Source organism: Ahaetulla prasina, chromosome 3 (assembly GCF_028640845.1).
Source record: "Ahaetulla prasina isolate Xishuangbanna chromosome 3, ASM2864084v1, whole genome shotgun sequence".
Lineage (NCBI taxonomy): Eukaryota > Metazoa > Chordata > Lepidosauria > Squamata > Colubridae > Ahaetulla > Ahaetulla prasina.
In genome coordinates, this window is record NC_080541.1 from 101,339,932 (window position 1) to 101,355,968 (window position 16,037).

Consider the following 16,037-nt stretch of genomic DNA (forward strand, 5'->3'; position numbering starts at 1 on the left):
ATAATCCTTGGTGCTGATATTAAGTAGCGTACGGGTGGAACTGTAACTGATGGAAAATAACATTTTATGAGTATCGTGAAAAACATAAATTTCAGGTCACTTACCTTAGCAATAGACTAAATGATTTTACCTTCATATAAATCAAAGCTATTATTACACTTGGAATACTGTGTACAGTTCTATTTGGCACATCTCAAAAATGATATTATAGAGGTATAATGGAGGATCAAGATGAGTGTATTTTTCTTCAGAAAATCTTTGCTGTTGTTGTAGTTGTATAAAAGTTAACTATGGGAGAATATGATCAAGATGAATAAACCTAAAGCATAGTGGGTAAACATATTTCTTCTTTCTGTGTAATAATAAATCCTGGAAAATTGAATGCCCTGAATTTTCCAACCAGTTAAAAGAAGTACTTCTTTAACGTGGGGTTTTTTTTGTGTGTGGAGGCAAATTTCATGAGAAGCATTGATGTTCTCCAACTTAGGTTGGGTTGAATAGTTTGAGATGTGGTGCTCTTGAGCAAAACAAAAAAACAAACCAAAAAACCCATCAAAACCAATATATTTCCTGGTGGCTTATTTCTACTAATCAGACAAATGTATTATCATTCTTACCATCTGCATAAAACAGAGCTGTTCTAATTAAAATGGAACTGTGATTATCTTTGTAGCTTGATAATATAAAAGCTCAAAATTTTCTCACTGCTTTCAGTCCTTTGGTACTTTTTTCTGAGAGGCAGTATACATTTAATCTGATGATTTTCAGTTCTACATGCACAAAATTGAGTGTCTGGACTCAGTGCACATGGGATAATGTATCTATTAGGACTGGATTGTTTAGTGGCATCAGTCCTGCACACACAAAACTGAGTCTCTGGTCTCAGTGCACATGGAATAGTGTATCTATTATCTGTTCAGTGACAAGCAGATGTGTGCACATTAGGTCTATGTTATATACAAGATGTACTGTATAAAGTTAAAATAGGGAAGAAAATGGTAAGTGAACACCTGTCTACCCTCGATGAATTCAAATCACCAGGACCGGATGGATTACACCCCAAAGTTCTGAAGGAGCTGACTGACGAGATCTCAGAACCACTGAACTATATCTTTCAAAGATGCTGGAGCACCTGGGAACTGCCAGAGGACTGGAAAAGAGCTGTTGTAGTTCCCATCTTCAAAAAACGAAAAAAATAGATCCAGGAAACTACAGACATATCAGCCTGACCTCAATACCAGGGAAAATTCTGGAAAAGATAATCAAGCAACGAATCACCCAACACCTAGAAGCAAACAAAGTAATAACCAAAAGCCAACATGGGTTTGTCAAAAACAGATCATGCCAGACTAATCTTATTGCATTATTTGACAAAGTGACAAAATTAGTGGACTGGAGGAATACTATTGATATAATTTACTTGGACTTCAGTAAAACATTTGATAAAGTAGACCATAACCTACTACTAGATAAAGTAGAAAAATGTAGGTTAGACAGCACCACCACAGATGGATTCGCAATTGGCTGACCAACCTCACTCAGCATGTACTGTAGTCCTCAATGGAACTGCATCCACATGGAGGGAATTATGCAGTGGAGTACCCCAAGGCTCTGTTTTAGGCCCAGTACTCTTCAACTTCTTCATCAATGACTTGGACAAGGGGATAGATGGGAAACTCATCAAATTTGCAGATGACATCAAGCTGGCAAAATAGCCAACACTCCAGAAGATAGGCTCAAGATACAGAAGGATCTTGACAGACTTGAACATTGGGCGCTATCTAACAAAATGAAATTCAACAGTGAAAAAAGTAAGGTTCTACATTTAGGCAAAAAAACCAAAATGCACAGGTACTGTATATGTGGTACCTTGCTCAATAATAGTAACTGTAAGAGGGATCTTGGAGTCCTAGTGGATATGAGCCAGCAGTGTGCAGCAGCTGCCAAAAAAGCCAACACAGTTCTGGGCTGCATAAACAGAGGGATAGAATCAAGATCACGTGAAGTGTTAATACTACTTTATAATGCCTTGGTAAGGCCACACTTGGAATATTGCATTCAGTTTTGGTCGCCACAATGTAAAAAAGATGTTGAGACTCTAGAAAGAGTGCAGAGAAGAGCAACAAAGATGATTAGGGGACTGGAGGCTAAAACATATGAAGAACGGTTGCAGGAACTGGGTATGTCTAGTTTAATGAAAAGAAGGACTAGGGGAGACATGATAGCAGTGTTCCAATATCTCAGGGGTTGCCACAAAGAAGAGGGAGTCAAACTATTCTCCAAAGCACCTGAGGGTAGAACAAGAAGCAATGGGTGGAAACTAATCAAGGAGAGAAGCAACTTAGAACTATGGAGAAATTTCCTGACAGTTAGAACAATCAATAAGTGGAACAACTTGCCTGCAGAAGTTGTGAATGCTCCAACACTGGAAATTTTTAAGAAAATGTTGGATAGCCATTTGTCTGAAATGGTGTAGAGTTTCCTGCCTAAGCAGGGGGTTGGACTAGAAGACCTCCAAGGTCCCTTCCAACTCTGTTATTATGTTAAAGTTTAAAAATAAGAATTATTTATGATGTGTTATTGAATAATACATAGAAATGCAGAGCTGATATTACCTATTATGAGGATGGGCATATACACCATTTTTTCCCCCTGAAACTTCTTTCTACAAATTTTTCCTTACCTAGATTTACAGAGAAGTTACCATTATGTTGGAAGAGAAGGGAGAAAATAAATCACATCCTTCTGCCTTTGGTTGTCTCCTGCAGAAATTCCCTCTCCATCCACAGAGTTAGAGAATTGTATTTTTCAGCACGCTGTATATTTTCATTTGTCTTTCTGTGGGATTACTTAAAGTAGTTGGGGGGAAAAATCACACACACCCCCAAATCAAATTAATTTTCCCACTAACATTTTCCCCCTTGATGTTTTCTTTGAAAAATCAATCCTTACCGTTAACAGTCATTATCCAGTACTACTAGCAATCACACCTACATGACAATTGCTTATTGGATGCAATAATAACAAGAGAAATAGTGGTCTGAAGTTAAGCTAATCTTCTTCGTCTTTCTCTATCAATTTGTCTTTTAGTCCCCATTTAGCAAGAATTAATTTGGCTGGATATACAGAAGGCCAGAGTAGATGATCTGAGAAGGTGATTCAGGCAATGGAAATTCTGTGTTGATGTACAGCAAAAAATTAGAATAGGTGGCTTCAATAGGAAAAGCAGATGAGGATATATAAAGTGGTAGAATGATCAGGCACTTTTTTTGGCAGAAATAACTTGGGACTTATATTGAACGGTCTTAAATCTAAATTAAGAAACAATTGAAAATTTTGTTTATTACTAACTTAAGTATTTTGGTTGTTGTGATTCCATCCAGAAAATTCTGGGGTTGTAGTTTGTGAGAGATCATTTTCACCTGAGAGGATGATTCCATGTTTAGAGGGGAATGAAGAAAATCTGAATTAGTTTTTGTCCGTTTGGGCGGATGGTGGGGAACTGGCAGCTTGTGAGTCAAATACAACCAGCAGCGTATTTCAGCTCAGCTTGCTGTCAGGATTCAGGAGTAAATCATAGATCTTTTGACCGATAACAGCTTAGCACAGTTCCACTGGTGAAAATTCTCAGATACAGTTTGTCTAGTTGCAGTCTTTATTTCAGATGCTGCTAATGCAAAGATATAAAATGCTGGTTTTCCCCTGAAGGGTTTAAAGTTAAAGTTTTTTCCTCCTGCTCTTTTGAATTAATGGGTACTTCACATATCATTTGGTGGCCCTGAAGCCAAGCAGTTACATATTTACATTAGGGCTGTGTCTGTCCTGGGAACTGCTGGCTCCTCTCTTACCCATCTAAATCCTTTATCTATTGACTCCTTTTCTTCCAGACCCTACTCATCTGCTTAAGCCTGGGCGCACAACTCTAACCTGATCCAGGTTTAGCAATGTTTTCTGCTTGTGGAAGATGGTGAATTGAGCTTGAATAAATTATATCTTATAATCATTTATTTATATACAAATAAAATATTGCATACAGTCCTTCTCCAGGATGCTGTGTTCACAGCATAGTCTTTCAGTTTTCCAACAATGTAACCATTGTTGCTGTTTGCGTATGTATGTATGTATGTATGTATGTATGTATGTATGTATGTATGTATGTATTTATTTCCTGCCTTTATTCTTTTTTTAAATAAATAATCTAAGGTGGCACACATATCCAGCACTTCTCTCCTCCTGTTTTCCCTACAAGAAAAATGCCATGAGATGGGTTGGGTTGAGAGAGAGTAACTGTCACCCAGCCAGTTTTTCATGCCTAAAGCCAGACTTGAACTCACAGGAAAACTATTGGCATTGTAATAAGGCAGGGGTGTCAAACTCAATTTCATTGAGGGTCGCATCAGGGCTGTGTTTGACCTTGGGGAGGGGGTGGATGGGTGACCAGGGGCGTGGCCAGCTCGACGTCACTCGTGTCAGGAATGCCTATGGTGACCTGAGCACTCTGCCAGCAAAAGCAGGTTCCCGAGCTCTGTTTTCGGCTGCGATGGCCTCTTGCAACCCTCTGCCAGCAAAAACAGAGTTTGGGAGGGCCACACATGGTACTCCCAAGCTCTGTTTTCATTGGCAGAGGCACCATGGGCCAGTCCTTTGCAGTTTTCAGGGCAGCCCTGCAGGCCAGATCTAAGTACCCCGTGGGCCAGATCTGGCTCCCAGCCCTTGTATTTGACTGTAATAAGGTGTTGGAAGAAATATCCATCTGGTTCAGTTCCAAGCACGGAGAAAGACACTGGAAACATGGAGGCTGATTGGAAAGATGGTTTAGTGATGGACACATGGGTTTGAGGTCCTGGGCAGCTGACCACATGAAGTGGAGAGTGATGATTATACACTCTCTTGGACCTCGCCCTTGAGATTCCTATTCCTGTGTATTCTATTGGCTGTTGTCAGACTCTCATGAGGTTATGCAGGGGTCATAACTGAGGTTGTTTGAGCTCCCAGGTTTGGTTGAAGCTTGGAGGGTGATGATGTAATGAAGAGGCTTGTGTTCTGAAAGGGTATTGGGCAATTCCTATTGTGTCTTAATGGCTTTTTCATTGTTTGGATCTTGAATGAGGGCTAATTCCATCACCCTGAGGTTGAAGGACTTTTGTCTTGTAGATAGGATGGCCCAGTCTTTCTTAATGGGTACCAAATATCTGCTGGGGGCAGGGAGCTGGGGCTGAGTTTCTGTCTCCCTAAAGATTTCTATTTCTCTTTTAGGGGAAATATAATATTCTGTCTTTTTAAATATTTCTCAAACTATTTCATTCTTCTAGGAGGGGTGACTTCCCTCAAAGGATTCCATACAAAAGGTGCCTCTACAAAAATCAGAATATGCAGTAATAGTGCAGGTATTGTTAAGAAAAGACTCATAAGAATGCCATGGATAGGCATTAAAACAAATAGATCATAGAATAAATCAATCCAGATTTTTCAAACCAGATTTGTTGCTGGTGACTAAATACCTATAGAATTTCTGTCTTGAGTAGAAAAAGAGTAGATGGAAGAATATGTCAATGAAGACTCAATCATCCAGATTGAGGATAACAAAGGGTACCAAATAAATCAATATGACTTCATTGACATATTACAATACATTTTGGGAGAAGCTCCTGAAGTTGGTATGGCAAGAGTTGGTACATTCCAACGACTCTCTTAACTCACTGCCTAACTAATTGGATGGGAAGCGACACCTCTCAGTTTCATAGATTTTGGTGCAGTTGCCATGATTCAATCTTTTAGATTACATGTAAGAATGTGTAATTCTGCTTCTTAACTCAATACACTTCCACAGTGAAGTATATGGTCAGTTTGTTAGAAGAACAATTTAAACCTTGACACTTTTAGTATGTCAAGGCTGTTAACCTTGCATTTCAAAGAATGTTTATAACATTTTATAAACCATGAAGAATGCCTGATTTTTCTTTTTCCCTTATCAGTTTTAAAGCAGATCTCTCTATTGGGGATTCCTTTTAATGTATTGTATTAATGCTAAGATTGATCAACATTATATAGACCTATATGACTTTGGGGTGCTTGGTCTTGGCTTGTTTGGATGCAAAAGACCAGTGACTTGTTGTCTTTTGAAAAATGAAATATCATTTTTGTTTATTTTCAATTGTTGGCTCTTATTGGATGAGTTTTTCCACCACATTTCTCTTTCCACATTTTCAAATATGCCCCCTAAATATGCAAAGGAGCATCTTCACAGATGCTTGGACTCCCATTAGCAAGCAGTTATTCAGGTCTGACTTTAAGAGCAGCAATAAGCATGCAGGCTTATCCTTGTTATTTGAGATGAGCTATACGTTAATGGAGGATTGAGAGGAGCAGGCGATTGGAACAGATGAGAATAGGAGGTGAAAGGAAATGAAGTGTGATAGGTAATGTGTGATAGATAAACTAGATACCCCTTTGGAGAGCAAAATCAGAAGACAAGTAGGAAAGGAAAAATTAGAAGCTTAGATAGAAAAGATAGGAGATTAACATCAGGATGTGTAACTGGATGAAAAAATATATGAGAAAGCTAATGACTGTGAACAGAAAATGTATCAATCTCCAAGAATGGCAAGATACACGTAGAGCAAAAAATTATCTACCTGAATACCATCATACCGTTCCTAACCCAAACCTTAATTCACTGAGTCATTTTGGTTTTCCACTGGAGCTAGACACTAGGACGAGGAGGTCTATTGTGATCTACCTGAGTTTTGACAGTCTCCTAGGATCTTTTTGGTAATTCCAAGTTGGCCACAAAACCTCACCGACCATAATCTCTAGGTAAATTTAAACTTATTTCAAATTAGTTTAGGAGATTTTGGAAGTAGCCTGCTCCAAAGCCAATTCACTAGAAGTATAGCCATTCCAGCTGTTTCCAGCAGTAATGCTTCATAAGAGATATCTGTAGTGCTTCTGCTTGGTGTTCTTTAGGTCTTACTTTAGAATTAGGAAGATCCAGAGCACTACAGAGAACATCATCAGATTCTTGCAATTATATTTCAAGATCAAGTGGAAGGCAGATAATGTGGTATACAAATGGTGAAAAATACATACATTTTCAGTTACACTCTGACAGTTGAAGTGACTTAAAATATAATCCTATGAGCTACTAACTTTGAGGGTACCAAATATATGCATATATGTTACAAGTATTTGCAAATAAAAGCCTTTGTAAAGATCACAGCTTTGAACTGTCTACCTTCAAGGAACATTTTCAGTATGCATTGCAGAATGTTTTAAAATGCTGTAGATATTGCTGAGGTAGGAAACTCATTTGGATATGTAAGAGAGGATTTATTTGCATGATAGAATGGTCTTTCATACCACATTTTTAAAAAACCCACAGAAAAATAGATGACAGTGAAAATGGTTCTTGACTAACATTTGACCAACAGTTTTCCACACATAATACATTGTTTTGTGTGGAATAGCATTCATTCATATGCCTTCAGCTCAGGATGAAATACATTTCAGTTCCCATAGGGTATCTGCTAAGTGTATAATCAGTGGAACACCTATTGCAATTGAATTGAGACTGGGTGGGTGGGAGCTAGGCAGTGATAAATAGCCTTCTATGAGGCTCATTCATTAGTACTGATCTTTCTCTGAGGAATCCCAGAGTTTTGCAGTTCATGGTTTAATAGGGAAAAGGAAATATATTGGCAACTGCATGTTATCTTTAATATTGTATTACATATATTGGGCATAAATCACAGATCTTAACAAGTTATGTCAAGTTGACATAAGCTGCTGCAATGTACATCTCTGGTTCTCATTTACTGCAATAGTTAGCAGCTTGTTGACATTCACTTTAGGTTTCCTCCCAACTCCTTCTTGAAATGGAAAAACTTGTTACTTCACATTTGTGGTGTTCCAAGAACAGCATCAGCTGAGACATCTTGCTGGCAGTCTGAGAAGGGGCAGGGTACATATGATCAGAAATTATTTTCTAAAGGGCAAACAACTTTGCCTTGACTCGGAGCATCATAAATACATAGAGAAAAGAGATCGTTAATATCTTTCCTAGCATCTTTGCTCTGTTTTTTTTCCCTGCCCAGAATTAAATCCTCTAAACTGCCAACTCGTCTCCAAGGGGTTCTTCTGGTAGGCCTGAATAAAAGCAAGTTATGATCTATTGATTATGAACAGCAGAATGGAAAGCAGGGAGATAGTTTAGCACTATAACTACCCAACAGACTCTTATTGATCAAAATTGCAATTTCCTGGGTGCTTTTTATTAAAGTTTTAAAAAAACCTTTCAGTGCTTCATGATACATATTTCTGTTACGTGTATTTCTCCTTAATCAGTACAGCAAAATTAGTTCATATTTATGAAAATACACAATATATCAGATGTTTAATTTTTTATTTTTCAGAGTTAAATGTTAAAGAATTGGATGAGAAAATTTGTGACGAATCATCATGTAAATATGGGGGTGTTTGCAAGGAAGAGGGAGAGAGTTGGAAATGTGTATGCCAATTACAGGTAAGGATTTTTCATATTTATGAATGCACATAAAATGACCTGTTGAGATAATTATAAATATGTCACTCTGAGAATTTGATTCTTAGAAATACATAATGTGGTATAGCATATTCTTTAGAACTGAGTTAGAATCCATTTATTTTTTGACAAAGAGACAAGGAGAAAGACTTTCAAACATTATGGTCAAACATTTTTGGGGTTATTTTGTTTGAAACTGAACTTGCTAGGCCTTTTTTCATTTTCTTTATAATTATGATTAAATGTGAACTTATCTTTTTATATGGAATATATACTTTTATTGTCTTAATTAATTTTGCACGATAAAAATTAGAAATGGTATATTTTTAGAAGCTTAATATAAATACAAAGTGACGAAAGAATATTCTTTCTTACTGTGATGATACAACAGATAGTCCTTGATTTACAACCACAATTGAGCCTGGAATCTTTGGCCATTGAGCATAGTGGTCATTAAGTGAGATGATACATGGTCATTTCGCTCAGTGACCCCAATCCTAATTGTGGTTGTTAAGCAATCACATTGGTCATTAAGTAGAACATGTGTCATGTCCATTCAGCACCTTTGTAATTTCAAAAGGTCGCTGAATGAACAGTCATTAAATGAGAACTACCAGTAATTGCAATATGTTGTGGGAATGTTGTTGCATAATTTTATAGACATCCATGCCTTGTAATTTGAATCTTTAAGTATTGACTTCCATTTTGGTTTGTAGATTGATCCCTTTACCTTGTCTCTTTCTTCAGATTAGTACATATAAATTGATTTATTTACATATCATCCTTTACGTTGCAGATTGCTATAGACCCTAACTCTTTAAAATGTGTTAAATATGCCAAGGATATAAGGTGTGTTGACATCCCCTTCATGGATTACTGCCTTGTGGTGAAGGGGCTTGCATAGCTCAATGAAGCTATGAGCTATGCCGTGCAGGGCCACCCAAGATGGACAGGTCATAGCAGAGAGTTCTGACAAATCATGATCCACTGGAGAAGGAAATGGCAACCCACTCCATATCTTTGCCATGAAAACTCCATGGACAGTACCAAAAGGAAAAAAGATATGACGCCGGAAGATGAGCCCCTCAGGTTGGAAGATGTCCAGTATGCTACTGGGGAAGAGCAGAGGGCTAGTACTTGTAGCGCCAGAAAGAGTGAAGCAACTGGGCCAAAGCTGAAAGGACGCACAGTTGTGGATGAATCTGGTGATGAAAGGAAAGTCCGATGCTGTAAAGATTTTTTCTCCATAGGAACCTGGAATGTAAGATCCATGAATCAAGGCAAGCTGGACATGATCAAACAAGAGATGACAAGACTGAACATCGACATCATAGGAATCAGCAAACTAAAATGGACAGGAATGGTGCATTTAATTCAGATGACCATCAGGTATACTACCATAGACAAGAATCCCTCAGAAGAAATGGGGTAGCTTTCATAATCAATAAAAGAGTAGGAAAAGCAATACTGGGATACAATTCTCAAATGACAGAATGTTCTCAGTTCGAATCCAAGGCAAACCATTCAATATCAGAGTAATCCAAGTCTGTGCCCTAACCACTGGTGCTGAAGAGGATGAAATTGATCAGTTCTATAAATCCCTACAGCACCTTATAGAATTAACACCAAAAAATGATGTCCTTATCATCATGGGGGATTGGAATGCTAAAGTAGGAAGCCAAAAGATAACCGGAATAACAGGCAAGTTTGGCCTTGGAGTACAAAATGATGCAGGACACAGGCTGATAGAATTCTGTCAAGATAATATGATGGTCATAGCAAACACTCTTTTCCAACAACCAAGAGACAACTCTACACATGGATGTCACCAGATGGTCAACACAGAAATCAGATTGACTATATGCTCTACAACCAATGATGGAGAAGCTCTATACAGTCAGTAAAAATAAGACCAGGAGCTGATTGTGGCTCAGATCATGAGCTTCTCATTGCAAAATGTAGGCTTAAATTGACAAAAGTAGGGAAAAGCACTAGGCCACTCAGGTATGAACTAAATCATATCCCTGATGAATATACAGTAGAGGTGACAAATAGATTTAAGGAATTAGATCTGATAGACAGAGTGCCTGAAGAACTATGGATGGAGGTTTGCAACATTGAACAAGAAGTAGCAACTAAAACCATCCCAAAGACAAAGAAATGCAAGAAAGCAAAATGGCTGTCTGAGGAAGCTTTGCAAATAGCTGAGGAAAGAAGGGAAGTGAAAGGCAAGGAGGAAAGAAAGAGAAAGATACACCCAATTGAATGCAGAATTCCAGAAAATAGCTAGAAGAGATAAGAATACCTTCTTGAATGAACAGTGCAAAGAAATAGAAGAAAACAATAGAATAGGGAGGACCAGAGATCTCTTCAAGAAAATTGGAGATATGAAGGGAATGTTTCATGCAAAGATGGGCATGATAAAGGACCAAAATGTCAGGGAACTAACAGAGGTAGAATAAATTAAGAGGTGGCAAAATTACACAGAAGAACTATACAAGAATGAGCTTAACATCCCTGATAACCACGATGGGGTGGTCACTGACCTCGAGCCAGACATCCTAGAATGTGAAGTCAAATGGGCCTTAGGAAATCTGAGCAACAACAAAGCTAGTGGAGGAGACAGTATTCCAGCTGAGCTATTCAAAATCTTAAAAAACGATGCAGTAAAAGTGGTACACTCAATTTGCCAGCAAATTTGGAAAACTCAACAGTGGCTGCAGGATTGGAAAAGGTCACTTTTCATTCCAATTCCAAAGAAAGGCAATGCCAAAGAATGTTCTAACTATTGCACCATTTCACTCATTTCACATGCTAGTAAGGTTATGCTTAAAATCCTACAAGCTAGGCTCCAGCAGTATGTGGATCGATAACTACCAAAAGTACAGGCAGGATTTCGAAGAGGCAGAGGAACTAGAGATCAAATTGCCAACATATGCTGGATCATGGAGAAAGCTAGAAGTTCCAGAAAAGCATCTACTTCTGCTTCACTTACTATGCTAAAGACTTTGATTGTGTGGATCACAACAAATTGTGGCAAGTTCTTAAAGAAATGGAAGTACCAGACTATCTTATTTGTCTCTTGAGAAACCTATATGTGGGTCAAGAAGCAACAGTGAGAACTGGACATGGAACCACTGATTGGTTCAAAATTGGGAAAGGAGTCCAGCATGGGATGGACCCTCTTTCTGCCGTTTTTTCTTCTCCATGAGATATTCGCCAAGTGAACTCTTACGACTGCGAGGTTCCCCCGCCTCGCAGGAATGGCCCTCCGTACTATCGAGGGGCCCAGAGAGGTGGCATGAGTCCAAGAAGAACCTTTGGGGGTTTTTAGATAGATTTTTAAAGAGGGGTTTTTTAAGGGGGGGAGGGATAAGACGGGCTGGGGGAGAATCCCGTCAGGGCGGGGGGAGGGGAGGGGTCCAGTCCCTGCGCCTGCTCGCGGCGTTACTTCATCTAGTCCGAAGGCGGGGGAGAAGGGTGCATTCCAGGTTTAGAGGGTTGTGCTATCTGTACGGTAAGTGAGAGAGGCAGATATGGCGGAAGCGAGGGGCCGTATCGATCTTTGGGAACACGTGCTCGCTGTTTAAAAGTTTTTTATTATTATTATTATTATTTACTTTATATCCCGCCCTTCTCCGAAGACTCAGAGCGGCTTACAGTGTGTAAGGCAATAGTCTCATTCTATTTGTATATTTACAAAGTCAACTTATTGCCCCCCCAACAATCTGGGTCCTCATTTTACCTACCTTATAAAGGAGGAAGGCTGAGTCAACCTTGGACCTGGTGGGACTAGAACCTGCAGTAATTGCAGGCAGCTGTGTTTTAATAACAGGCTTCTTACAGCCTGAGCCACACCGCGGCTCAAGTGATCACGTGCTCCGACCCCTCAGTCTTCACCCATTCCCCGGGTGGTCAGGACCCTCAGAGCTTGGGCCTCCGGTTGATGTTGTGCAATGCACGGTCCGCGGTTAACAAAGTTCCCCTGATCTGCGATCTTATTCAGGGGGAGTCCGCGGACCTTATGGGCATTACGGAGACCTGGTTGGGCACGGAAGGGGGTGTTCCCCTTGTCGAGCTGTGCCCTCTGGGTTTCCGAGCATTCCATCAACCGAGGGCCCAAGGTAGGGGTGGGGGGGTGGCGGTTGTTATTAGGGAAAGTCTACAGCTGAGGGAGTCCACTGTGCCTCAGATAGCCGGTTGTGAATCCCTCTATGTGAGGTGGGGTCATAGGGGTCAGATGGGCTTGTTGATCACGTACCTGGCTCCTTACTGCGTGACTACAGCCCTGCCCGAGCTGTTGGAGATGCTTGCTGGACTGGCGGTTGAGACCCCCAGACTTATGGTCATGGGGGATTTCAACTTGCCATCGACCGGCTTAGCGTCGACGGCGGCTCGGGAGTTCCAGGCCTCCATGATGGCCTTGGACCTGACTCAAGTAGTTGATGGCCCCACGCACATTGGGGGAGGCACACTGGATTTGATTTATATCTCTGGAGAGTGGTTAAATGATCTGGATTTAGGAGATTTAGCAACAGAGCCGTTGTCATGGTCAGATCATTTTCTCCTTCGCTTGGACTTTTGGACCGCTACCCACCACCGCAGGGAGACGGGACCAATACGGTGGTTCCGTCCCAGGCGCCTGATGGACCCCGAGAGGTTCCTGACGGACCTTGGGCCGTTTCCTGAGGGTCTTGCCCACGGCACTGCCGAAGAACTAGTCGCGGCTTGGGAACAGACCACAGCTGGGGCTTTGGACCGTGTCATGCCTTTGCGGCCTCTGACCCGGCGTAGATCTCAACTAGCCCCTTGGTTTTCCGAGGAGCTGAGAGAGATGAAACGCCGGAGAAGACGCCTAGAGAGTACTTGGAGATCCAGCCGTTCCGAGGCTGACCGGACACTAGTTAGGTCTTATTCTAAGACCTACCTAGTGGCATTGAGGGAAGCGAGGCGTTCTTACGTTTCCTCCCTCATTGCGTCGGCAGATAACCGCCCGGCCGCCCTGTTTCGGGTGACCCGCTCTCTCCTTCATCAGGAGGTGCAGGATGACCCCTTGCAGGGATACGCCGAGGAGTTTAGTGGTTATCTATACGACAAAATCGCTCAGCTTCGAGATGGTTTGGATCAAAATTGGGATGATCCTGGTGAGAGGGCGGAGACTCGTCTTGTGGAGATTGTGTGGGATGAGTTTGACCCTGTGGCTCCCGAGGACGTGGACAGGCTGTTGGGGAGGTTGAATACCACCACATGTTTACTGGACCCGTGCCCCTCCTGGCTGGTGCTGACCACACAGGAGGTGACACGAGGCGGGCTCCAGGGGATCATTAATGCTTCCTTGTTGGAATGGGTTTTCCCTGCCGCCTTGAAAGAGGCGGTGGTGAGACCCCTCCTCAAGAAGCCTTCCCTGGACCCAGCTGTTTTGGGAAATTACCGTCCGGTCTCCAACCTTCACTTTTTTACCCCAATACCTGGATGAAGCTGTCTATCTAGACCCATTCCAGTCCGGCTTCCAGCCCGGTTACAGTACTGAGACGGCTTTGGTCGCGTTGGTGGATGATCTCTGGAGGGCCAGGGACAGGGGTTGTTCCTCTGCCCTGGTCCTATTAGACCTCTCAGCGGCTTTTGATACCATCGACCATGGTATCTTGCTGCACCGGTTAGGGAGTTTGGGAGTGGGAGGCACCGTTTATCGGTGGTTCTCCTCCTATCTCTCTGACCGGTTGCAGACGGTGTTGACAGGGGGGCAGAGATCGACCGTGAGGCGCCTCACTTGTGGGGTGCCGCAGGGGTCGATTCTCTTGCGTCTCCTGTTCAACATCTATATGAAGCCGCTGGGTGAGATCATCAGTGGTTTTGGGGTGAGATACCAACTGTACGCTGATGATACGCAGCTGTACTTTTCCACCCCAGGCCACCCCAACAAAGCTATCGAAGTGCTGTCCCGGTGCCTGGAAGCCATACGGGTCTGGATGGGGAGAAACAGGCTCAAGCTCAACCACTCCAAGATGGAGTGGCTGTGGATGCTGGCACCCCGGTTCAGTCAGCTGACTGTTGGGGGCGAATCATTGGCCCCAATGGAGAGGGTGCGCAACTTGGGTGTTCTGGATGGATGGCTGCTGTTTGAAGACCATGTGACGGCCGTCTCCAGGAGAGCTTTTTACCAGGTTCGCCTGGTTCGCCGTGGTAGCTCAGGGCCGTGGTAGCTCAGGCTGTAAAGAAGTCTGTTATTAAAACACAGCAGCCTGCAATTAATGCAGGTTCAAGCCCGGCCCAAGGTTGACTCAGCCTTCCATCCTTTATAAGGTAGGTAAAATGAGGACCCAGATTGTGGGGGGGGCAATAAGTTGACTTTGTAAATATACAAATAGAATGAGACTATTGCCTTATACATTGTAAGCCGCCCTGAGTCTTCAGAGAAGGGCGGGATATAAATGTAAATAAATTTTAAAAAAAGTTGCGCCCCTTCCTTGACCAGGATGCCCTGTGCACGGTCACTCACGCTCTTGTTACCTCTCGCTTGGATTATTGCAATGCTCTCTACATGGGGCTCCCCTTGAAGTGCACCCAGAGGCTTCAGTTAGTTCAGAATGCAGCTGCGCGGGTGATAGAGGGAGCCGCACGTGGCTCCCATGTAACACCACTCCTGCGCAGGCTGCACTGGCTGCCTGTGGTCTTTCGGGTGCACTTTAAGGTTCTGGTTATTACCTTTAAAGCGCTCCATGGCTTAGGGCCAGGGTACTTATGGGACCGCCTCCTGCCACCACACGCCTCCCACCGACCAGTACGTTCACAGAGAGAGGGACTTCTCAGGGTGCCGTCCGCCAAGCAATGTCGGCTGGCGGCCCCCAAGGGAAGGTCCTTCTCTGTGGGGGGCCCTACCCTCTGGAACGAACTTCCCCCTAGTTTGCAACAACTGCCTGACCTTCGGACCTTTCGCTGCGAGCTGAAAACGTATTTGTTTACTCGCGCGGGACTGGCTTAGGAATTTTATATCTTGATATTTTAAGGGTTTGAATTTTAATTTTTGATACAAATTTTAAGAGGTTTTAACTGTTATAATTGTTTTAGAATTGGCCAACTATATAATAATTTTTTTAATTTCTTTTTATCTGTATATTGTTATTATTTTATTTTGGCTGTGAACTGCCCTGAGTCCTTCGGGAGAAGGGCGGTATAAAAATCTAATTAAACTAAACTAAACTAAACTAAACAGCAAGGCTATATACTGTCACCCTGCCTATTTAACATATATGCAAAACACATAATGAGAAAGGCAGGGTTAGATGAATCAAAAGTTGGAATTAAGATTGCTGGGAGAAATATCAATAACCTCAGATATGCAGATGATACCACTCTAATGGCAGACAGTGAAGAGGAACAAAAGAGCTTCTTGATGCTGGTGAAGAAGGAGAGTGCAAAAGTTGGCTTGAAACTCAATATTAAGAAAACTAAGATCATGTCATCTGGCCCTCTCAATTCCTAGCAAATAGATGGGGAA

The 16,037-nt window shown here is 41.9% G+C and overlaps 1 protein-coding gene across 1 annotated transcript in view; it reads left to right on the forward strand.

Moving 5' to 3' along the window:
- TMEFF1 (transmembrane protein with EGF like and two follistatin like domains 1) overlaps positions 1 to 16,037 on the forward strand; it is a 140,775-nt gene that overhangs the window by 47,209 nt on the left and 77,529 nt on the right. The window contains exon 2 of the mRNA XM_058175238.1: positions 8,412 to 8,521. Within this exon, the coding sequence (XP_058031221.1) occupies positions 8,412 to 8,521 (110 nt within the window). The remainder of the gene's footprint in view (positions 1 to 8,411; positions 8,522 to 16,037) is intronic.